This window comes from Monodelphis domestica, chromosome 6 (assembly GCF_027887165.1).
Source record: "Monodelphis domestica isolate mMonDom1 chromosome 6, mMonDom1.pri, whole genome shotgun sequence".
Lineage (NCBI taxonomy): Eukaryota > Metazoa > Chordata > Mammalia > Didelphimorphia > Didelphidae > Monodelphis > Monodelphis domestica.
The window spans coordinates 10,742,125-10,763,923 of NC_077232.1; the positions used below are offsets into that span (position 1 = coordinate 10,742,125).

Sequence of the window (21,799 nt, forward strand, 5' to 3'; positions counted from 1 at the left end):
ATGGAGCCTTTAGCACCTTGGCCCCGCCCCACGCTCACTTTCCCTCTTTGGCCCCGCCTCCTCGCTCTTCTCCCCTCCCCGAGGCCTGGGAGGGATGCGGAACGTTTCTCCTACGGCGTCAGGCGGCGTCGGAAGCTTTTGCGCGTGACCCTTCCATGCTGGTTCCTCTCTCGCCCGCCCAGCGCGCTTGCGCAGTGTCCGCGCCCCGCCGCTCCCGCCCCCGCCGCCTCGCCGGTCGCCGCCGTAGCCGCCTTAGCCGCCTCCGGCTCCGGCCCCGGGATGTCGGCACTATGTGACCCCGCCGGGCCCCCGGCCCCACCCGCGCCCGCCGCCCATGGGCCCGCGTCCCCGCTCAGGTGCGTGGGCGCCGGCAATCAGGGATCGAGGAGCCCTTCCCATTGTACAGATGGGGAAACTGAGGCCGCGAGGGGACGACTCACCGGAAACACGAGGGCGACCAGCCGGGGCTCTAGTTTTGGAAACAGGCCCCCGGACAGACGGACAGACGGACGGACGGACGGGCGGGCAGACGGACGGACGGAGAGAGGGAGGGAGGGAGAGAGAGAAGGAAGAGGGTCTTGGCCATGGGCCTTCGGGTGCATAAAAAAACAGCTGAGCACTAGCTCAGCTAGTCTAGGCAAGCTTGGGATTTCTAGGGAAGGTCGAGGAAGGACGGTGCCCCTGGGTGCTGGGCGCAGCCAGTGCAAAGGCATGGAGGACAGAGATGAAAGCACAGCATGGAATGGGAGCAGGGGTTGGGCTAGCTTTAAAAACAAAGTAGTTTATGCTAGTGAGGCAGTGGGGAGCCATGGGGGGATCTGGAGTGGTTGAGTATCATGATTCACTCACCAGGAGGAAGATGCCTGGGCTGGGGTCCAATCCGAATTGGACCTCCAGTGGAAAGTCTGAGCTAGGGAAAAAGGGAAAGAAGGGGATGGAGACCAGAGATGCTCCTCACCTGGAGTGGTCAGCCAAGGGGTGAGGCAAAAGGGACAGACATGAAGATGGAAGAAAACCTGAGTGGTTTGGAGGAATGGTGGGGGCAGCAAGAGAGGAGGAGCTGCTAACAGGATGTCCAAGAAGGTTGAGGACTGAATGCAAAGATTTAAGAATCCCCAGCACTGAGATGGTCGTTGTAATGGTCTTCACCCAGAGAAGAGAAGAGAGCCCTGGCACACCAGCAGCTGCCACCAGACTGACAACCAGAAGAGAATGATGTCACCAGAGACTGAGGGGGGTGCAGTTGAGGCTACTAGGATGCAGATAGTGGGAGAAAGCCTTTGCACTTAACAAGGAAGAGAGCAGTTTCAGTTATGGGGAGTCACAAGCCACATTTCCAGGGATTCAAAAGGAAGGGCATGGAGTCATTGGGGATAGACAAGGGATCTTCCCACTGATTCTAGTGTTATCACTTCCCTCCTGGGTGACCCTGGGCAAGTCACTTAACTCCCACTGCCCAACCCTTAACTGCTCTTCTGCCTTGGAACCAATACACAGTATTGATTCTAAGATGTAAGGTTAAAGGTTATAAAAAAAAAGGGAGTGCCCTTGATATTGCCTCTTAGGATGATAGGGTTGAAGAAGGAAGGGATTCAAGGACCTTGAACTGAACAGACGGGGAAATCAAGGCCAGAGAGAGGCCTAGACACTGGTCTTCTGAAGTCACATTCAATCCTCTTTCTGTTCCCTCAATTTGTGGTCAGAGAATCATAGCCTCATATAGTGAGAGCTGAAGGGACTTTTAAAGACCACCAAGACCAGACATAGCTGGGCAGCCTAATGCCCTGCTGCATTTGGAGTTAGAAAGGGGCGGTGGGCACAAATCTGCTCTCTTTTGGCTGTGTGACCTTAGACAGGTCCTTTCCCCTCTCTGAGCCTGACAAGATGGTGCCCAGGCATCTTTGTAGTCCAAAGTCATTTAGCTAGTTGGCCTGAATCTTTATTAGCTTTCATGATAAGTGGGATCCCAGAAGCCCAGTGTAGGGGAAGGAGGCTTAGGTCTCCCATCAAGTAGCTCTGTGATCTTAAGCATCCCCCTTTTATGGGGTTTCAGTTTACTGTGAGGGAACTCCACGGTCCCTCCTGATTCTGTCATTTCCTAATTCTGTGATGCCATTTGGAGGATTGTGCTCAGTGCTGGGAGCCAGTTTTGGGAGAGATGATCCCATGGCCATGATCTGTGAAGGAAGAGGCCTGGAGAATAGCAGTCTTGGCTGGGATGGAGGGAGGACCCTAATGGCCCTCTTCAGGTATTTGCAGGAACCAAGAGCTGTAACAGGGAGATGTCAGCTTATCCAAGGTAGTGCTTACTAACAGAAATGTCCCAAAGCTGAGCAGGCTGTCTTGGGTGGAGGTAGCCGCTGTGGGATGACTGTTTCTTAGGGATGTCCTCCAGCTCCCATTCAGGTATGGATCAGCTTATCGAAGCTACAAGGGACTTTCCTTTGGCTTGGTAGTGAGGCAGAAGGCTCCTATAGGCCCCTTCTGGCTCTCTGTCAGTACTAGGATTGAAGACCTGCCTAACTTCTCTCTCTTCTTCACAGTGCCCAGGAGCTGGCTCAGGAGATAAAAGCCTTTCTAACTGGTGTTGATCCAGTTCTGGGACATCAGCTGTCACCTCGTGACCATGCCCGCTGTGGTCTCCTCCTGCTTCGCTCCTTGCCCCCAGCACGGGCAGCCGTCCTTGACCACCTAAGGAGTGTCTTTGATGAGAGTGTCCGGGCCCACCTAGCTACACTGGATGATGGTGCTACTACAGGCCCCCAACATCTCCGCCCGCCACTCCCTTCCCACGTGCCTTCAGGGGGCCCTGGTCTAGAAGATGTTGTTCAGGAGGTGCAGCAAGTGCTTTCTGAGTTCATCCGGGCCAACCCGAAGGCCTGGGCCCCAGTGGTTAGTGCCTGGTCTATTGACCTCATGGGACAGCTGAGCAGCAAGTACTCTGGCCGCCACCAGCGGGTGCCCCATGCCGCCGGCTCCCTTAATGAGCTGCTGCAACTGTGGATGGGTTGCCGGGCCACCCGGACCCTGATGGACATTTATGTGCAGTGCCTGTCTGCGCTCATTGGCAGTTGTCCTGATGCCTGTGTGGATGCCCTCTTGGACACCTCTGTCCAGCATTCCCCACACTTTGACTGGGTTGTGGCCCACATTGGTTCCTCGTTCCCTGGCACGATCATCTCTCGTGTCCTGTCTTGTGGCCTCAAGGATTTTTGTGTCCATAGTGGGGCTGGAGGGGGCAGTGGGGGAACAGGTGGTCCTACTCCAACCCCTTCAGCGGACACTTTCCCCTCAAGCCCAGCTGTCCCTGGAGAGAAGCGTGTGCCTAAGATTGCCTCTGTTGTGGGAATCCTGGGACATTTGGCCTCCCGCCATGGGGACAGCATCCGACGAGAGCTCCTGAGAATGTTCCACGAGAGCTTGGCAGCAGGCTCGGGGGGTCGGGGGGGTGACCCCTCCCTTCAGGCCACAGTGCCCTTCTTGCTGCAGCTGGCAGTCATGTCACCAGCCCTGTTGGGAACCGTCTCTGGGGAGCTGGTGGACTGCTTGAAGCCGCCTTCTGTCCTGAGCCAGCTTCAGCAGCACTTGCAGGCCTTTGGTCGAGAGGAACTGGACAATATGCTGAGCCTGGCGGTACACTTAGTGAGCCAGGCATCAGGGTCTGGGGCCTACCGGCTCCTCCAGTTCCTGGTGGACACGGCCATGCCAGCTTCAGTCATCACACCCCCTGGCCTGGCTGTGCCCGATGCTGTCCGGGAGGCCTGTGACCGACTCATCCAGCTGCTGCTGTTGCATTTACAGAAGTTGGTGCACAATCGAGGAGGGTCCCCTGGTGAGGGCGTGCTGGGTCCTCCTCCACCTCCCCGCCCTGTGCCCTTTCTGGATGCCCTGCGGAGCCATGTTGGGGAGCTATGTGGGGAGACCCTGAGGCTGGAGAGAAAGCGTTTCCTTTGGCAACACCAGCTCCTGGGCCTGCTGTCTGTCTACACCCGACCCAGCTGTGGACCCGAGGCCTTGGGCCATCTCTTGAGCCGGGCCCGAAGCCCAGAAGAGTTGAGCTTGGCCACACAGCTCTATGCTGGGCTGGTAGTCAGTCTCTCTGGCTTGTTGCCCTTGGCCTTGTGCAATTGTCTGGCTCGTGTCCATGCAGGGACGCTTCTCCCTCCCTTCACAGCCAGGCTACTCCGGAACCTGGCATTGCTGGTGGCGTGGGAGCAGCAGGGTGGTGAAGGGCCCACTGCCCTGGGGGCCCGTGTTGGCGAGGCCATCTCTGCCCAGCTTCCTGATCTGGCTCCACTCCTGCTGCACCCTGAGGAAGAAGTGGCTGAGGCAGCTTCATCCCTGCTGGCCATCTGCCCCTTTCCTCAGGGTGCCTTGTTGCCTGCCCAGCTCTTGAGCTTGGTGAGGGCTGGGGTGTCTCGATTCTTTGCTTCCCTGAGGCTTCATGGGCCCCCAGGTGTCTCCTCTACTTCCCGCCTGCTCACAAGGCTCTCTCAGGCCTCCCCAGCTGGCCTCAAAGCAGTCCTGCAGCTTCTTGTAGAGGGAGCTTTGCACCGGGGCAATGCCGAGCTGTTTGGGGGTGAAGGAGAAGGGGGAAATGAGAATGTGCCGGCTTCCTCGTCCACTTCGGCCTCAGCCTACCTGCTGGAGACCAACAGGCGGCATACCGCAGCAGTGCCTGGTCCTGGAGGCGTCTGGTCAGTGTTTCATGCTGGAGTCATTGGCCGAGGGCTGAAACCTCCGAGGTCAGCCCATTCCCGGAGTCCACAGGAAGTGACCTACAACATGCAGAGCCTTCTTCGTCTTCTGGTGCACTGCTGTAGTGCCTCTGGAGGGTCGGAGAGCCCAGACTCCTGGGGGGCGCCAGCGCTGAGCCCTGAGGCAGCCAAAGCCGTGGCAGTGACCTTGGTGGAGAGCGTGTGCCCAGATGCTGCCGGGGCTGAGCTGGCCTGGCCCCCAGAGGACCATGCCCGAACCACAGTGGAGCGGGACCTGCGCATCGGCCGCCGGTTCAGGGAGCACCCACTGCTCTTCGAGCTGCTGAAGCTGGTGGCTGCGGCGCCCCCTGCCCTCTGCTACTGCTCAGTCCTGCTTCGGGGGCTGCTGGCGGCCCTCCTGGGTCACTGGGAGGCCTCTCGACACCTGGACACCTCCCAGTCACCGTGGCAGTTGGAGGCCTCTTGTACTCTGGTGGCAGTCATGGCCGAAGGGAGCCTGCTGCCCCCGACCTTGGGCAACATGCACGAGGTGTTCAGCCAGCTGGCCCCCTTCGAGGTGCGGCTGCTGCTGCTCAGCGTCTGGGGCTTCCTTCGAGAGCACGGCCCCCTGCCCCAGAAGTTTGCCTTCCAGCCCGAGCGGGGCCGCTTCGCCAGGGACTTCTCCAGGGAGGGTGGTGGGGCCGGGGGCCCCCACCTAGCGGTGCTGCACAGCGTCCTGCACAGGAACATTGACCGTCTGGGGCTCTTCTCTGGCCGCTTCCAGGCCTGGCCTCCCTCAGCCTTGCCAGCGCCCCAGAGGCCGGGGACATGAGGGCCGCCTGCCTCGGCCCCGAGTTTGAGTGCCAGCTCCAGCCCCATCACACCCCAAACCTTCTTCCTGCACTAATAAAGGTTGCCCAGTTTGGAAAGACCCGATTTTAGTGTGCCTGTGGTCCTAGGGGGAGCTGAAGCCTCGGAATGGGAGGGGACACCGGGTGTCCGCTACAGGGAAATGGGCCAATGGCAGCGTAGCAGGTTGAGAGCGCTCCAATCGAGGGCTGCCTACTCTTTGTTCCCGCCTCCCGGCCCCTATTCATCACGGGCTGCCCCTCGCCGATAGGCCGGTTCGGCTCCTTGCTCTTGGACGGCCAATCAGGCTCCTGGGACGGAGGGGGAGCCGGGCCACGTGTCCCTGCACGACGGGGTGGGGAGGGGGAGGGAAAAGCCAGGGTCAAGGATCAAACCCGGCACAAGATGGCGGCGGTGGCAGTGCGTCGGAGGCGGTGAGGAGGACCGGGAAGAGCGCGGCCGGGGCCCCGCTGTCCCCTCTCGCTGGGGCCTGGTCCAGTGTTTCTAGGAGGCGGGTGGCGGGGTCCCGCGGCACCCTCTTTTCCTCCCCAGCTGGGGGTCGCTCCCACCAACATACTGGGGAATGAGGTCCCGGCGGCCGGGGGCGGTCCGGACGTATCCGGAATGGTCTGGGGGTATAGATCCCCGCGCGCCCTCTCCCCTGGGCCGGCCCCAGGCAGCACGCGCCATCCTTAGCCCCACCGGGCAAAAGATGAAACTTAAGGCCTGTCTGAGAGGCACCGGGGCTGGGTTTGAACCCAGGCCCCGCAGTCCTCTGCAGGCACGGCTGTAAAAGGAGCCCAGAAACGGTTCTGAGCGTGAACTTACGTAACCCAAGGCCGGCGGCCTCCCCTGGGGCCAGGGCTTTTACCAGACTCCCCAGGCCGGGCCTTCGGCAGTCTCCTGCAGAGGACCGCCCCCCCATCTTCCCCGCTCAGTTGGACCGACACCACCCCCTCTCTACTCCTACGGCTCTCAGCCGGGTGTAACTGATGAACTGGCGCCTCAGCTGGGGTATCTTTGACTCGAGTCCCAGCAGAGCCTGCCCTCTTTCCCAAGGCATCACTTTGAGCGTTTGCCTTCCACAATAAACATCGGGGAGCCAGACTGGCACCCCTGGCCGAGGGTCATGGAAAGGGTGTGTGATCTCTTCCTGGTTCCTTCTTCAGGTCCTGGGCAAGATTTGCCCTGGCTTGTCTCGGACTCTGCCTCTCCACAGCCTTTGCTGTGGACAGAAGCAATTTCAAGACATGTGACCAAAGCTCTTTCTGCAAGTATGGAGTTTGGGGAGCCTTTGGGGTGAGGCAGACAGGGCCCTGGGGGCTTCTGGGAAGGAAGTGACCAAGGGTCGGGAAGTTGGACATGTCTCCAAAGCATTCAGCCCAGCTTTTCTTGACAGGCGTCAGCGGGCTATTCAGCCTGGCTTTTCCCCATACCGAGCCCTGCTGGACTCTCTGGAACTTGGCCCTGATGCCCTCACAGTCCATCTGGTCAATGAAGTGACCAAGGTCAGAGGTGGTGTGAAGGGACGGACAGGGAGGTAGGGTAGGGAACAGTACTCAGGTTCTGCCTCATTCCAGGATAAAGGGATCCTTTTTGTTCTGGGCTCTTTTGGAGGGAGAGGCTACAAAGAAGAGGGCAGATGGTAAAGTGTTGGGCCTTTTGTGTTCTGATTTCTGTTCTCTGCAGGTGGTGTTGCTGTTGGAGCTACAAGGACTCAAGGGGAACATGACACGGATTCGAATCGATGAACTCAAGCCACTCCGGCCACGTTACCGAGTGCCCGATGTCTTGGTGGCAGACCCCCCCACTACTAGGTGATTCTACCAGAGTCTCGGGGTCCCCTCTTTTACTTTTCCCCTGCCTGGGTTGGGGAGGAAGCTTCTCTTGACTTTTCATCTCTCTGTGATATTTTTAGGCTGTCTGTGTCTGGCCGTGATGAGAACAGTGTGGAGCTGACTGTGGCGGAGGGGCCCTACAAAATCATCCTGACAGGACGGCCTTTCCGCCTTGACTTGTTGGAGGATCGAAGCCTTGTGCTCAGTGTCAATGCCCGGGGACTCATGGTCTTTGAGCACCAGAGGCTCCCAAGGAATTCGTGAGTAAAGGGATGGGAAGTACCAGAAAGGGATGAAGGAAGGCCTTTGAGAGAGTCCAGGTGCCTTTGGATTCCTTGGGGAGGACCAGAGGAGACAGGGCTGCTAAGGACAGCCAGGCAGGGGATGGGGTGGGCAAGAGCCTTCGGGGAAATGGAGTCTGGTTCTGGGAGCGATTTCCTGCCCTCCCTGAAGCAGGCCAGTAGACTGACCCTGCCCCCTGGGGAGGCCTTCCAGGGTCTCCCTCTTTGGGCGAAGAGACCAGTAGTCACTTCACCCCTCTCCTTGAGCCGTCTTGTTTCCCAGATTTATTTTCCCCCTTTTAAAAAAATTATTTATTTTTTTTGTTTGTTTGGTTTTTCCGTCTCTGGATGTTCGTCGACTGAAACTCACTTTTGTGTTTCTGTTTTTGTGTTGGTTTTGTGCTTCCTTTTCCCGTTCTCCTTTGCCCTCCCCTTCCTTCCCCCTCTCCTGCCCCAGTTTCTCGGAAAAAGTTAGTCTCACGTTCGGTAGCATATGGGATAAGATCAAGAACCTTTTCTCTAGGTAAATCCATGACCACTGGTACTGTATCTGTTCCTCACCCCTTGCCCCTGAGCCCTTGTCCTCATCAGCCCTGTACACAACACACACAGACACACATTCTCACACACAACTCTCACACACTCTCTCTTCTGCTCCCCCCCACCCCCCCTTAGCTAAAGGATTTGTTCCAGGAGGATTGGGAAGTGCTGGGAACCTGCTTGCTACTCCTTGGGGCTGAGAAGTTGGATGCTGGGAGTTTTGTTTTCTCTGCTACAGGGTAGCAAGATGGGTAGGAGTTGCTCAGGGTGTCTCTTGTAGTGGATGTGCTCCCCTAGGTGCCCTTGGCCTGGCATTCTCCTGTCACTGTACTCCCTGTGTCCAGCCCCCTCCAGGTCCATCTTTGGGGTCCTGTTACCCCTCCTTTGTAGCTCTGTGACCCATTTACATTTGCTCTGCCCATCCAGAGGAAGAAAGTGTGGCCTAGGGAAGGGGATTGACTTGGGCAGTGAGTCAATAACAACCAGATTTGTGCTTCCGTTCAATTGCCAAATCCCAAGTTGTTCTGCCACCTTCCCTCCCTCTTTCCCTTCTTCCTGATGCTCTACAGTGGCTTGTATGGACATGTAAAAAGCACATGACTTGTTTTCCTGGATCATTTCCCTCCCTCTCCTCTCCTTCCCTCCCTCCCTCATTTTTGCCTCTTTGCACACTCCCAGCCCTGCCTTTGGTTAAGAATATGCCCCCTGGGGATGTGCTCCCTGAGGACATACTCCATGATTAAAAGTCCAGGCCCTTTGCTCCTTGGGCCTGGCCCTTGGAGCTCTCCTTCCTTGTCCCTACTCTCCCCTATATCAGACTTCCCTCCCCCCAAAATAAATCAAAACCAAAAACCTTCATCCCCTTTCCCCTTGGCCTGGAGCAGACGACTCTCCTACCTTCCAGGGAGGAACGAAAGGAAACAGCTGAGGGGAATGGAAGCCCAAATGAGGAGGCTGCTGAGAAAGCAGACCAGGTAAGGAGGAGGTAGGAAGGAGTGGGCAGGAGGGAGGGTACAGGGAAGTGGAGGGCAAGTAAGGCACTGGAGGGTGAGGTCTTTAGGGTTTGAGAAGAAAAAGGGAGAATCATGTTGGGATCCCCTTGTTTCCTCTTCTAGCCAGAAGAGAACAGAGAAAAGGATGACAAGGATGAGCCAGGGGCCTGGGAAGAAATGTTCAAAACTCACTCAGACAGCAAGCCTTTCGGTGAGGAGGGGAGGAGGGTGGTGCCGAATGGCTGGGTGGTTGGGCAGGCCTCCCTTTGACTGCTAACCCTCACTTCCACCTCTTTCAGGTCCCACATCTGTGGGTCTGGATTTCTCTTTGCCGGGAATGGAGTACGTGTATGGGATCCCAGAGCACGCTGAAGACCTGAGACTGAAGGTTACTGAGTGAGTCTCATGCAGAGAGGGAATAGGGAAGAAAATAGGGAAGACCAGTAAGGGGGTACGGACGGTTTGGAAATGGCAGCCGGTATGAGGCCAAAGGGCTCTCTACCTGGCTGGCTTCCCCCCAGAGGTCACCTGAGCAGGCACCTGGGATCCCTCCAGGGAGGGGCTGCTCTGATCCTCCTGCCCTTCCAGGGGCGGAGAGCCGTACCGACTATACAATCTCGACGTGTTCCAGTACGAGCTCTACAACCCCATGGCCTTGTACGGCTCGGTACCCGTGCTCTTGGCGCATAGTATCCACCGAGACCTTGGCATCTTCTGGCTCAATGCAGCCGAGACGTGGGTGGACATATCCTCGAATACGGCAGGAAAGGTGAGGGGGGACAAGGGACCATAGGACATGGTTGGGCTCAGGAAACAGTCACTTGACAGGTCAACATCTGGGCACCTCAGTGGGAGGACTTGGGAGTCCTGGGTCAGTGGAGTGAGTCTGACGGTATTGCCTGTCAGATCGACACTGGATGGTGGGCCTGGACTATTTTCCATAGAGTGTGATTAGAAGGTTTCTTTTCTCCCTCTGGGGATGGGGAGGCAGGGAGTATTTAATTGCTGCTCCTCCTGGGACAGACACTGTTTGGAAAGATGCTGGATTACCTGCAAGGTGGGGGGGAGACACCACAGACAGATGTGCGATGGATGTCGGAGAGTGGGATTATCGACGTGTTCCTGCTCCTTGGGCCCACAATCTCAGATGTCTTCCGTCAGTATACAAGCCTTACAGGTATGTTCCTGCCTGCCTTTAGCACCCTGCTGTAAGTACCTGGTCAGTACCCCTTTCTTTATACCCACTACCTCAGCGGCTCAGATTCTATAGCTCCTGGTTTATAGCGTTCCTAGGATTTTTGTTATTTTGTTATTTATATCTTTGTTTTTTACCTCACCTTTTTATCCAAATGTATCCCTTCCTTTCCCTTTAACTCATGAGCCATCCCTTAAAGGATAGAAAAGCAGTTCAGCATCAGCCATCGGTCCCATCACAGCTGTGTCCAGCAGCCTTTGTGAGTCCTGTTTCACATGTAGTTCCTGTCCCCCTCCCAGAGAGAAGGGAGGACAATTTGTTTTCTAACAGCTCCTCCTGCCCTCCCCTTAGGTTATCTGTCTTGAATTTCTGATATGGAGCCCAGTCCATACTTTGGATTGGACCTGATTTGTGACTCCACAATTTTTCCTTATTCACACAGGGACCCAGGCCCTTCCTCCACTCTTCTCTCTGGGCTACCACCAGAGCCGCTGGAATTACCGAGATGAAGCTGATGTGTTTGAAGTTGACCAGGGCTTTGATAACCATGACCTCCCCTGTGATGTCATCTGGCTGGACATTGAACATGCTGATGGCAAACGCTACTTCACCTGGGATTCAAGCCGTTTTCCCCAGCCCCTTGCCATGCTGGAACATCTGGCTGGCAAAAGACGTAAGGTAAGAGAGCTGGCCCATGAGGGGAAGCCCAACAACTTTAAAGGGGCACCAGGGGGACGTCCTTGATTTTCTTGGTCTCCCCTCTTCGCAGCTGGTTACCATTGTGGACCCCCACATCAAGGTGGACTCCGAATACCCAGTACATGAGGAATTACGATCTCAGGGACTTTATGTCAAGACTCGTGATGGATCTGACTACGAGGGATGGTGCTGGCCAGGTCAGGAGGGAAGGCTTGACCTGGATTGGAGAGCAGAGTAGGAGTGAGGTCATGGCGTGGCTAAAAGTTGGGGACCCCAGAAGGTAGGCTATGGGTGTGTCACCAGCCCCAGCCCCAAGGTGTGATGTTTGCTGTTAACCTTCTCCAGGCTCTGCTGGTTATCCCGACTTCACAAACATCAAGATGAGAGCTTGGTGGGCAAATATGTTCAGCTTTGACAAGTATGAGGTAGGACAAGGTTGGACTGTCCCCTCTGTCTCACCCCAACTTCTTCTCAATGTTCTCCATGGCCTGGAGCTTGACTCCCTCACTTAGCCTTAACCTTGATGGGTCAGAATGTTAGGAAGGGCCTGATGGTGTTCTGGAGCCTCCAGGGGAATCGGGAGGAATTTGGAGTAACTTGGAGTTCACAGTTAGGACCTTCACAAACCCAAGCCTTTCCATGTCTTAAACAACCCAGGAGAGGGGTTTGTGAGCCCAACCTACCTACCTTATGGCTCTTCAGTCAGATTTCACTGCATTTTGGTTATATGTTCAATTTAGCAAGGTAGGGAGGCAGTAGGTGGGGTTTGCATCCCCTTGGAGATCTCTGTTTTCTCCTGCATGTTTTGTTGGTACTTTTTCCCCCCTTTTATCTGTTGCTCCCCTCAGACACACCAATAAATTGGCCATGTTGGAAAGTCATTATATGCTTCAGCACTCTTGTTCCCCAGTTCTCTGGAGCCGACCCATTCCACGACCAGTCCTTTAGTCCTGTCTGGTCCTCACTGTGTTGGGCATTCACATTTTTCCAAAGTTGTCAGCATCTCTGTGGTCATCCTGAAAATTCCTTTTAAAAAATTTCAGTCCACAGCAGTTTATAACAGTTGTGCAATGTTGGTCTGTCTGTATCATACAGTATCTGTCGTTTCTTAGAAATTCTTCCCTGGATTTCCTGGACCTCAGTTCTCTACTTTTTGTTTTTAGGGTTCTGCTTCAAACCTCTTCATTTGGAATGACATGAATGAGCCATCAGTGTTCAATGGCCCTGAAGTCACCATGCTTAAGGATGCCCGGCATGATGGGGGCTGGGAGCACCGGGACATTCACAACATTTATGGTTTCTATGTGGTAAGGAACGGACGGCCTTGAGCCATGCCAGGTATTGTCTCGGGCCTACTGGATCTCGACCTCTCACCATGGCTTTCTCTGTGCTCTCCTCTAGCACATGGCTACCGCGGAGGGGCTCATCCAGCGCTCTGGAGGGACGGAACGCCCTTTTGTGCTTGCCAGGGCCTTCTTTGCTGGCTCTCAGCGCTATGGTGAGATTTGGAGAATGCCACACAAACCCCCTCCTGCAGGAGGGGAGAGACTACATGGTGCTGTAATATGGGATCCAGAAGGTTCTTTTGAAAGGTTGGGTCTCTCTTTCCTCTGTAAATACGCCTCATGGTATCCTCTCTTGGTGTCCTTTCTTAGGAGCTGTCTGGACTGGGGACAATGCTGCAGAATGGGGCCACCTAAAGATCAGTATTCCCATGTGCCTCAGCATGGGGCTGGTGGGGCTGTCGTTCTGTGGGGGTAAGACATGGCCTAGGGCCAGCAAGGGGTCACTCCTGGGCAGAAGGAAAGGAACCAGACCTTGGTTGGGCTGGGGATGCCCAAGAGATGGATGGATGGAACACCTTCTACCAGCCCTTCCCCAATCTTGTTCTCTCCCCCCTCAGCGGATATAGGTGGCTTCTTCAAAAACCCTGAGCCAGAGCTGCTGATGCGCTGGTACCAGATGGGCGCCTACCAGCCATTCTATAGGGCACATGCACATATGGATACAGGCCGACGAGAGCCCTGGCTGCTGGCCCCTGAGTACCTTGGGCCAATTCGAGATGCCTTGCGCCAGCGCTATGCCTTGCTACCCTTTTGGTACACCCTCTTTTATCGTGCTCACCTTGATGGGCATCCCGTCATGAGGTAAGGAGGCTCTAGTGATGTGGGCTGGGGACAGTGGGAGCATCTGGGAGAATGACAGAAATGGCTGGACAGCTTCTTTGGGAATGAGAGGGAGATAATAGTAGACTTGAGCATTCAGTTCCTGTATGACCTCTCCTGTGCTCTTCCTCCCTAGGCCCATGTGGGTACAGTATCCAAAGGATGTGGCCACCTTTAGCCTGGATGATCAGTTTATGCTCGGTGAGGAGGTTGGGCAGAGGGCAGCTGAGGGGGGAAGGAATTGAGATCTAGGGCAGAGGAAGATGATAGAAAGGCCTCCACCCCCACCTCCCAAACTGTGAAGGTGACTGCTTGTCTGTTGTAGGAGACTCTCTGTTGGTTCACCCTGTGGCAGAGCCTGGGGCCCGTGGAGTCCAAGTGTACTTGCCTGGTGAAGGGGAGGTGAGCTCACCCACTGAGGAAAGGCACCTGGAGTGGGGTGGGGGTTACAGTAATGGGGAAACTTCCCTCACAGCTGCTCTCCTTCTCAGGTGTGGTATGATACTCAGAGCCACCAGAAGCATCACGGCCCTCAGACCTTGTATCTCCCTGTCACCTTTAGCAGCGTGAGTGCTCCCCGTCCATGCACCATCACTGCTCGCAGCTTTCTTTTCTGTCCTCCTGGGAAGACCTGCAGGAAGTGGGAGGAATGGATGTGAATGTGACTTGGGTCCAAGGTGTTAATCCCGCTTTTTTCTCTTCCCCCAGATCCCTGTGTTCCAGCGTGGAGGGACCATCATCCCTCGGTGGGAGCGTGTGAGGCGCTCCTCAGACTGTATGAAGGATGACCCCATCACCCTTTATGTTGCACTCAGCCCCCAGGTAAGGGACCCACGTAACGTGGTCTCTTCCTTCTGTTCCCTGTGGTCTCGGGGCTCCACATCCTCAATGCTTCCCCACAGGGCACTGCCGAAGGAGAGCTCTATTTAGATGATGGACACACTTTCAACTATGAGACCCAGAATGAGTTCTTATTCCGGAAGTTTACCTTCTCTGGAAACACACTCACTTCCAGGTAACAAGAGGTCCCTATTATAGGGGCTGCCACTCGCCTTCCTTCCCTTTTGACATTTCTCTCTTGTGGCCCATGCTGGGACGTGTGTTCTCTGTTCTGCCCCCTCTAGCTCAGCTGACCCTAGAGGCCACTTTGAGACTCCAATCTGGATTGAACGGGTGGTGATCCTGGGGGCAGGAAAACCTGCTTCTGTGCTGCTCGAGACTGAGGGTAAGAGAATGTGTGACCTAGTCCTGGAGGGACAGCAGTGGGAAGAAGTGGCCGGAAGGTGGAGGCAAGTTGTAATCTGGCTTTGTCTCCATTTCCAGGCATACCTGAAACCATCTTGACCTTCCACCACAACGCAGAGACTTCTGTGCTCACTCTGCGCAAGCCTGAAGTTCATGTATCCACTGACTGGAGCATCCATTTACGATAGCCTGAGGGTTAACCCTGCTCAAGGGTGGTCCAGAACAACCCCTCCCTCTGCCCCAGTCACCTTTCCAACCATAGCAGGGCCCAGATGCTCCCTGAAGGATTCACTGGCCATAGGCTGGGCAGGGCCAGGGTGCTTCCCAAGTTGGGAATTCCTCCTCTACTCCCCCAACCCTTCCCCTCTTTAGGATCCCAGGGCCTTCTCCAGTTTCCTGAGGGGAGCACCCCCTCTCCCTGCGGATGGAGACAGTAGGGGACCTGAACTCTTCCTCCCCAGACTCCCCTTTAATGCCTTGATTGGAGGCATCTGGACCCAAGGACGCTGATCCCCATTGTAACCCCGAATCCCCCTTTCGTTCTCTCCTTTGGCTGAGGGAAGGAAATTGCAGGTGACTCCTCAGCAGCCTTTCTAGTTTTCCCCCACTGTTACACTGGGCCCACCCCCTACCCTGGTGGGGGATGAGTGGGGAGAAGAAGATTGTTGGGGAGGCCCTCCCTCCTTCTCCCAGCTCCTCCTCTAGCCAGAGCTGCTGAAGTTCCTGGAGGGGCAGTCCATCTCCTCTGCCCTTTGAAGGACAGAGAAGCCTCCATCCTCAGGCAATGGGCTCCCAAAGGCCCCCTTCTGGGGCAGGGCAGTGGGCAGAAGGACGAGGACAGAGAAGCCTGACGTCAAGCCCGTCTCACCCAATCACAGTCCCGTGTATTTATTGCTGGCAGAACTGGGGCTGGGGGCAATGGATCATGTATGCCCATGGTGGGGGGCTCTGAGCCCTGAGGAGCGGGGGAAGGGGCATCTTGGGGGACGTTTTTTACTTCCCCGCAGCCCAAGCTGGGACAGATTTTGATAAACGGAAAATAAAAAGAACCGAAACTTAAAACGCGTCAGTGCAGGGGGCGGGGCCACAGAAAGCTGTCGCGCCTGCTCGCTGAGCATCCTCCGAATTGGGCCTCCGGCAGAGTACGAGACGAGGGGGGGCGGTGGGGGGACGGAAGGGAGGGTGTCGGGATGGAAAGGCTTTGAGCACCCGGGGCAGGACTGCCCAGCCTCTTCCCTTTTCTGGGCTTAAGTTTGACTAGCTGGCTATGAGAGGTAACACTGCCACGGTCTGACTACCTCTCGAGGCAGGGCCCACGTGACCGTCCCAGGCGCCTTTTCCGGGCCGGAGGTGACGTTACGGGTGCCGGGGTTCCCGGAAGTGAGGGGCGCGGGAAATCTGAGGGGGTGGGACCGAAAAGATAGTTGCGCCGGAAGTTAGGGGTGGGTGGAGAAAGTGACCGGAAGTGAACACTTGCAGACCGGCCAGGAAAGAGAGGGAAGAGGGAGGAGGTGCCAACCCTTCATCCCGGACCCAGTGGCGGGTAAGGCCGGTGGTTTGCAACCAGAAACGGTGTCCTCCGCCCCTGGGCCTTCCTGTCAAATCTCCCTGTGGTACAGCTGAGGCGCCAGCGCCTCCCCCATTACCCCTCAGATCCTAGCGGGGCCCACTCTGCCTCTTTCCCCTCCCCACTCCCTTGCAGCTATCCGCGGCGGCCGCTTTGCCCATCCTCCCTCCCAACTGCCCCTTCTTTCCCCATTCTGCCCCCCGCCCCAAACCCCCTAGGCCTTGTTCCCCTCTCTAGCTCTCTCCTCTACCCTGCAGCCCCCAGCCACGGCCGCTCTGCCCCTTCTCTCCCTCTCAGGCCACCCCAGATCCTGGTTCCCCTCTCTCTTCCGTAGCCCCCATTGGCTACTACTCTGCCCGCTCCCCCAGCTCTGACCCTTCTCTCCCCACTCTCCCCCCAAGCCCGGCCTCCTCTACTCGGGCCCTCAGCCCCGGTCATGAAGCTGAAGCTGAAGAACGTCTTTCTCGTCTACTTCTTAGTGTCCCTGAGTGGCCTCCTCTACGCGCTCCTGCAGCTTGGTGAGGAGGGGGCGAGGGAAGTGGGGTTCCTCCCCCTCCTGGCGGCTTCCAGGATCAGCCTCTCTGCTTCCATGGGACCAAAGGTGGTCGTGGTAGTCCGTGGTGGTTGAGCTTGGTTTCCAGGTTCTTGCAGACTTGAGCCCTTTAGTGCTCCTGGAGGGAGGATGAGACCAGTCTTGCTGGAGGTGCTGCCCAGGCCTGGGGCTGTGTGGGTCACAGAGGCAGCCTTCAGTTACGAGGTGCTGGCTGCCTCCCTTAGAGGCCCTCGTTTTTGCAGATGGGGAAACTGATGACTAGAGAAGTTAAGAGGTTGTCCAGGTGGGAAGATAGGGATTGAAAGTGGAGAGACTCCATCTTTCTGGAAGGTCTGGGCTCTCTTCTCTGTCCTACCCATTGTTCCTCCCTTTCTCCAACCCAGGCCAGCCCTGTGACTGCTCCCCACATCTTCGGGCAGCGGCAGAACACTTACGAAGGAAAGACTTGAAGATCTCCCAGTTGCAAGCTGAGCTTGGCCGGCCACCTCCTGCCCCTGCCCAGCCCCCTGAACCTGAGGCTCTTCCCACCATCTATGTGGTGACTCCTACCTATGCCAGGTACCTGTTTTGTCTGGCAGCTGGAAACCATGTGTTGTGTAGTCAGGGACAGGCAGTGGGACCAGGGCCGGCCAAAGGCCTCACATCCAACCATAAGAAGAGTAAGAGCCAGAGTGATCACTGAGAACCTTTATGGGAGCGAGGCTTGAAGCCTCATAGAATCCCTGTATTCCCTCCTTGGGGCCCAGCTCAACTTAGACAGAGAAAGAGGGAACCAAGAGGTCTGTGGAGGTTGGAGTGTTTCTGCACCCACGGCTCTCGTTTCCCAGCCAGGGAAACAAGTTGAAAGGCTTGCCCAGGTCCCACTGGTAACAGACATGCGAGGGATGGGCCACATGGGATCCCAAGACCAGGCTTCTGCTGACTCAGAGCACCGGAGAGCATTCTGTGTTGGAAGGCTCTATCCCGGATCAGTGATGGACGGGTGGTGGCCCATCTCACTGCTCTCTCCTCCCTTTATCCCTGATCTTTCTTCCCTTCTCAGGCTGGTGCAGAAGGCTGAGCTGATCCGCCTGTCCCAGACCCTGTCCTTGGTACCCAGACTACACTGGGTGCTGGTGGAGGATGCTGAGGCCCCTACTCCACTGGTCTCGGGTCTGTTGGCAGCCTCTGGCCTCAGATTCACTCACCTGGTAGCCCTCACACCTAAAGGCCAACGCCTTCGAGAAGGGGAGCCAGGCTGGGTACGGCCCCGGGGTGTGGAGCAGCGAAACCGAGCCTTGGCCTGGCTCCGAGGAAAAGAGGCTGCAGCTGGTGGGGAAAGGGAGCCGCCCCCTGTAGGGGCTCGTGGGGTCGTGTACTTTGCGGATGATGACAATACCTATAGCCGGGAACTCTTTGAGGAGGTGAGATGGAGGTGGGAGACAGAGGAGCCGTGTGTGTCGCCAAGGGTGTCAGGTGTGGGGGTGGGGCTGCCTGTGGAAGAAGAGGCGCCTCTGAGGAGGGCGGCTTTGGTTCATTGCTTTGGAGCCTGTTACTGCCTTGGTAACGCGTCATCTCCATCTGTTTTATCCTCAAGATGAGAGGAACCAGAGGTGTTTCAGTGTGGCCGGTGGGGCTGGTCGGTGGCCTCCGGTTCGAAGGACCCCAAGTGCAGGGGGGCCAGGTGGTGGGCTTTCACACAGCCTGGGAGCCTGACCGGCCCTTCCCTCTGGACATGGCTGGCTTCGCTGTATCGCTGTCTCTTCTTCGGTCTCGGCCTGGGGCCCAGTTTGATCCCACAGCCCCCCGGGGCCACCTGGAGAGCAGTCTCCTCAGCCATCTCATCGACCCCAAGGATCTGGAACCCCGGGCTTCCAACTGCACTCGGGTAAAGGGTCGGGAACTGGGGGGGGCAGGATTAGAAAAGAGAGCTACTTTCTCAGGCAGAAGCCTGCAGTCACTTGTCATCCGGGGCTCTCAGCACAGGGCTTCCTATTTGAACATCTTAAAGTGAGCACTTTAGAGTCCTGCCATCACAGGTCTGGCCATTGAAGAGGAGAGGCACCAAAATGGCAGCCGTGGCATTCAGGGGGGCGGAGAAGCTCTTGTGAAAGTACGCGCTGGGTACCCCAAAGGAAATCTGCCCTTTTGGTTAGGAGGCCAAGGAAGAGAGCACCTCACGTAGCCTGCATTGAAGGGTTCCGCCTCCCCTCCCCGTCTGACTGGTAGTTGCAGGAGTCTCATCATCCTTAAGGGCCTCTGCCAGCTCCAGGTGGGCTCTTGGGACTGGCACCGTCTCTGACTAGGGTGGGCCGGTGCCAATTGCAGGTGCTGGTGTGGCACACGAGAACTGAGAAGCCCAAGATGAAACAGGAAGAGCAGCTGCAAAGACAGGGACGGGGCTCAGACCCCGGCATCGAGGTGTGACCCGGGCTGCCGCTGCCATCAGATGACGATGAGACTCCCTGGGATGTAGGTATGCTTCGAAGAGCTGGCTCCCGGGCCTGCCCCTGTGGGCAGTGGCTTCTCCCTCCCCCCACGTTGTTGCCAGGAAGAGCTTGCCAGAGAGGGCAAGTGGTGGTGTGTCAGCCCAGCCCTGGGTGGGTGGGGAAGACATCCAAGGACAGATGGACTCGGCTGGAAGAACAGGGACGTTTGCCCGATGAGTGGTGCTGTTCGGTTTCTCAGTGGGCATGGGCATGCATTTCAGGGCCTGATCAGAAGGGGGCTGATGGGTCCCTCCCCACAGTGAGCATGTTCCCCCATTCCTACCTCCAGAATAAAGTATGTCAATCGTGACTTTCCCTGCCCTGCCCTTCACTCACCGACAACACTCGACACCGGCCTGAAGCCATTCTGAGTCAGGTCAGGACTCAGTTTGGTATTAGGGCCCTATTGAGCCAGGAAAAGATGTGGGAGAAAAAGGCCTGCTTGCCTTTGTGAGAGGAGAGTTCTCTCCCTTCCCCAAAAAAGAAAGAAAGAAAGGTAGGCAGGAAGGAAAGGGTCAGGTGTCTGAGGTTTATTGGTTTTGTCCTCATGAAGATTTTGGCCATTTCTCCCTAAGTGACTGGCCAGTCTCTCTTCCCCTCCCCTAGCCTTACTGCCCCGTTCTGGTCCCCCCCCCCCATGGGCCCTCTCCTCTTCTACCTATGTCAGGGGTCGGGGCTTTGAAATGGATGCTGGGTTTCTTAGACTATCTTTAGCTACTTCTGGGTAACTCCTGTGTTTTCTGGCTGTCGCCCCTAATCTAGTTCCCCTCCTTTCTTCCCTCACTTTCCCCAAGACCCTGCTGTTGCCCCTTATTCCTTCCCCTCTGGAGCAGTGTGGCTCAGCATGGGCACTGCAGGGAGAAGCCTCTCCTTTTGGCCTCCCCTTTCCCCGCTTCCCTTTGCTGGGGTGCTACTCTTCTGGCAGGACCTCCTCAGCCGGGGCCTCCGGCGGAACCTCCTCTGGCACAGGTCTCTGAGCACAGAGTCCTTGATGGAAAGCACTTTTCAGCATCTCTTTGAGCCCCCCTGAGAACAGATAGCCTTGGGTGTCACCCTCCGCGTCTATGGCTCCCCCCAGGCCCTCCAAAGCCGTGTGCAGGTAGCGCAGTCCCAGGAGCACCAACACCTGTGGGGGCAAAGGGAGAGAAGCAGGCTGGTTTGCTATGCCTCAGAGGCTCGAGGGCCAGGGACCCTCTGGCCTCTGCCCCAGAGAGCAGGGTCTCTTAAACTCCAATGGCTGGCAGCCCTCAGTCCGGGCTGCCCAGCTCTCGGGCTTACCTGCAGAAGCAAGGTTGCGCCCAGCACAGTGCCCAGGGTGCTGGCTAGTCCCCACAGGTGCGCCAGCAGCACCCCGTGGCAGCCCTGTTCCCAGAGGTTGAGGCTGCGCTGCCGATAGGCCTGGGGGTTGGAGAGCTGGTTCTGCAGGCAGGGCCGAGGGGCATTGGGGTTACAGCAGGAGAAAGGGACCCCGTCGATTAGATAGAGACCTTCCACGTTGCTCTGGAGCTGGCTGCCAAAGAAGCAGAGGGGCTTTCTGCCTAGGGACCCCCAAAGGCTGCTTCTGGGGAAGGCTGGGCCTTTGGGGGGGAGGTTCTGGGTCCCCAGAAAGGGAGGAGGCCTGGGGGAAAGTGGGGGGGGGCAGAGAGAAGGCCAAGAAGCCGATGATCACTTACTCTATTATGTCCTGGTCGTTGGGGTCCAGATATCGGTTACTGATCCACTGAACGGTGAACCAGTCCTTGTAGCTGTGCCGCCCACAGCAGTGGTGCCCCAGCTGGAGCTCATCCATTAGCCGCTTAGCGTTGCAGTGCCCTGGCACCTCCGTATCCTTGTAGTGAGCCAAGGCTGCCCCTAGACCCTCCTCTAGGGCAGCATCCAGGCCCCTGGGCAGTGCCAGGGCCAGACCCACAGCCAGGACCAGGAGACCCCCACCTCCCACCGTCCCAACCACCAGGGCGGGTCCCAGCACCCCTCGCCAAGGGGGGTATCGGGCCACATCCAAGGACGCCCTGGTGGCTCCAGCCCCCACCACCCCCGTGCCTAGGGCCGCTGCCCCTGCAGCCAGAGCGGTCTTGGGGAGGGCTGGAAAGGAGCACAAGGGGTCCAGGAAAGGGCTGAGCTGCCACAGCTGAATGAGGAGGTAGCCACTAGAGATGAGGGTGAGGCCACCAGCCAGTGCCAGCAACCAGGAGAAGAGCCAGAGCCCCTGGGCCAGGCGGATCCGGGCCTGGAGGGGCAGGGAAAGGGGCAGAATGGCAGCCATCTCCCATCTCTGCCCGGGGGAGTGTGGAGGGGCCTGCCAGGGGCCCGGGGCAGGCCAAGGCCGCTGAGTCAGCCTGGCTCGGCTCAGCGCTGGGCTAATGCCAACCTGACCCCAATACCCCAGGGAGCCACCCCCAGGCCCTAATAACTTGTTGCCCTCCTCTCTCCAACCCCACCCCCCTTCCCGTCCCGCACAGATTGCCCTGGCCCCGCCCCCTGAGGAGACGGACAGTCCTGTAGCCCCTCCCCGTCTGCCTCCCCCCGCACCCCCCCCCCCGCACGCTTTGCCCCAGTCCCTGAGGCGGGGTTGGTTTGGGGGGGTGCTGCCAGGTCCCTTTCCTCGGGTCCCCTCAGAAAGCGGGAGCCAGTGTGCGGGGGCGCCCCCAGCCGAGCTGTGCGCTCGGCCCCGCCCTCCCTTCCGCCCCGTGGGAGCGCGGCCGCCCGGGCA

At 57.4% G+C, this 21,799-nt stretch overlaps 4 protein-coding genes across 6 annotated transcripts; 3 read left to right on the plus strand and 1 right to left on the minus strand.

The window, feature by feature from the left end:
- Positions 1-139: 139 nt before the first annotated feature.
- On the plus strand, positions 140-5,633 carry INTS5 (integrator complex subunit 5). Its single transcript, XM_001366427.3, has 2 exons — positions 140-356; positions 2,544-5,633. Exons 1-2 carry the CDS (start codon positions 280-282, stop codon positions 5,527-5,529), a joined length of 3,063 nt encoding a protein of 1,020 aa, XP_001366464.2. The 5' UTR covers positions 140-279; the 3' UTR covers positions 5,530-5,633.
- Positions 5,634-5,857: 224 nt separating this feature from the next.
- On the plus strand, positions 5,858-15,563 carry GANAB (glucosidase II alpha subunit). Of its 2 annotated transcripts, XM_001362172.3 has the most exons (25): positions 5,858-5,980; positions 6,716-6,820; positions 6,946-7,054; positions 7,236-7,363; positions 7,465-7,644; positions 8,123-8,188; positions 9,110-9,179; positions 9,321-9,408; positions 9,497-9,593; positions 9,786-9,966; positions 10,221-10,374; positions 10,835-11,070; positions 11,162-11,288; positions 11,437-11,516; positions 12,255-12,398; positions 12,493-12,589; positions 12,747-12,848; positions 12,995-13,238; positions 13,393-13,457; positions 13,582-13,658; positions 13,748-13,822; positions 13,965-14,078; positions 14,159-14,271; positions 14,381-14,481; positions 14,580-15,563. In XM_001362172.3, exons 1-25 carry the CDS (start codon positions 5,952-5,954, stop codon positions 14,687-14,689), a joined length of 2,892 nt encoding a protein of 963 aa, XP_001362209.1. In that variant the 5' UTR covers positions 5,858-5,951; the 3' UTR covers positions 14,690-15,563. The 2 variants fall into 2 exon arrangements, with proteins under 2 accessions (XP_001362209.1, XP_001362291.1); XM_001362254.3 differs by lacking the exon at positions 8,123-8,188 and having other exon boundaries at positions 5,901-5,980.
- Positions 15,564-15,721: 158 nt separating this feature from the next.
- B3GAT3 (beta-1,3-glucuronyltransferase 3) lies at positions 15,722-19,399 on the plus strand. Of its 2 annotated transcripts, XM_001362095.4 has the most exons (6): positions 15,922-16,044; positions 16,470-16,586; positions 17,005-17,179; positions 17,664-18,024; positions 18,198-18,488; positions 18,929-19,399. In XM_001362095.4, exons 2-6 carry the CDS (start codon positions 16,505-16,507, stop codon positions 19,025-19,027), a joined length of 1,008 nt encoding a protein of 335 aa, XP_001362132.1. In that variant the 5' UTR covers positions 15,922-16,044; positions 16,470-16,504; the 3' UTR covers positions 19,028-19,399. The 2 variants fall into 2 exon arrangements, with proteins under 2 accessions (XP_056657588.1, XP_001362132.1); XM_056801610.1 differs by having other exon boundaries at positions 15,722-16,044; positions 18,198-19,399.
- Positions 19,400-19,597: 198 nt separating this feature from the next.
- ROM1 (retinal outer segment membrane protein 1) lies at positions 19,598-21,743 on the minus strand. Its single transcript, XM_001366372.4, has 3 exons — positions 20,763-21,743; positions 20,368-20,599; positions 19,598-20,215 (listed from the first exon to the last, which is right to left on the minus strand). The coding sequence occupies exons 1-3, from the start codon at positions 21,350-21,352 to the stop codon at positions 20,000-20,002; spliced, it is 1,038 nt and encodes a 345-aa protein (XP_001366409.1). The 5' UTR covers positions 21,353-21,743; the 3' UTR covers positions 19,598-19,999.
- Positions 21,744-21,799: the final 56 nt, after the last annotated feature.

Coding starts and splice junctions, on each gene's coding strand:
- INTS5 (XM_001366427.3), top strand. CDS start 280: ATGTCGGCACTATGTGACCCCGCCGGGCCCCCGGCCCCACCCGCGCCC. Junction 357..2,543: donor GGGCCCGCGTCCCCGCTCAG/GTGCGTGGGCGC, acceptor TCTTCTTCACAG/TGCCCAGGAGCTGGCTCAGG.
- GANAB (XM_001362172.3), top strand. CDS start 5,952: ATGGCGGCGGTGGCAGTGCGTCGGAGGCG. Junction 9,967..10,220: donor CCTCGAATACGGCAGGAAAG/GTGAGGGGGGAC, acceptor CTCCTGGGACAG/ACACTGTTTGGAAAGATGCT. Junction 11,071..11,161: donor TGGCTGGCAAAAGACGTAAG/GTAAGAGAGCTG, acceptor CCCTCTTCGCAG/CTGGTTACCATTGTGGACCC.
- B3GAT3 (XM_056801610.1), top strand. CDS start 16,505: ATGAAGCTGAAGCTGAAGAACGTCTTTCTCGTCTACTTCTTAGTGTCC. Junction 17,180..17,663: donor GTGACTCCTACCTATGCCAG/GTACCTGTTTTG, acceptor TTCCCTTCTCAG/GCTGGTGCAGAAGGCTGAGC. Junction 18,025..18,197: donor GCCGGGAACTCTTTGAGGAG/GTGAGATGGAGG, acceptor TTTATCCTCAAG/ATGAGAGGAACCAGAGGTGT.
- ROM1 (XM_001366372.4), bottom strand. CDS start 21,352: ATGGCTGCCATTCTGCCCCTTTCCCTGCCCCTCCAGGCCCGGATCCGC. Junction 20,600..20,762: donor AACGACCAGGACATAATAGA/GTAAGTGATCAT, acceptor CTTCTTTGGCAG/CCAGCTCCAGAGCAACGTGG. Junction 20,216..20,367: donor GCGCAACCTTGCTTCTGCAG/GTAAGCCCGAGA, acceptor TTGCCCCCACAG/GTGTTGGTGCTCCTGGGACT.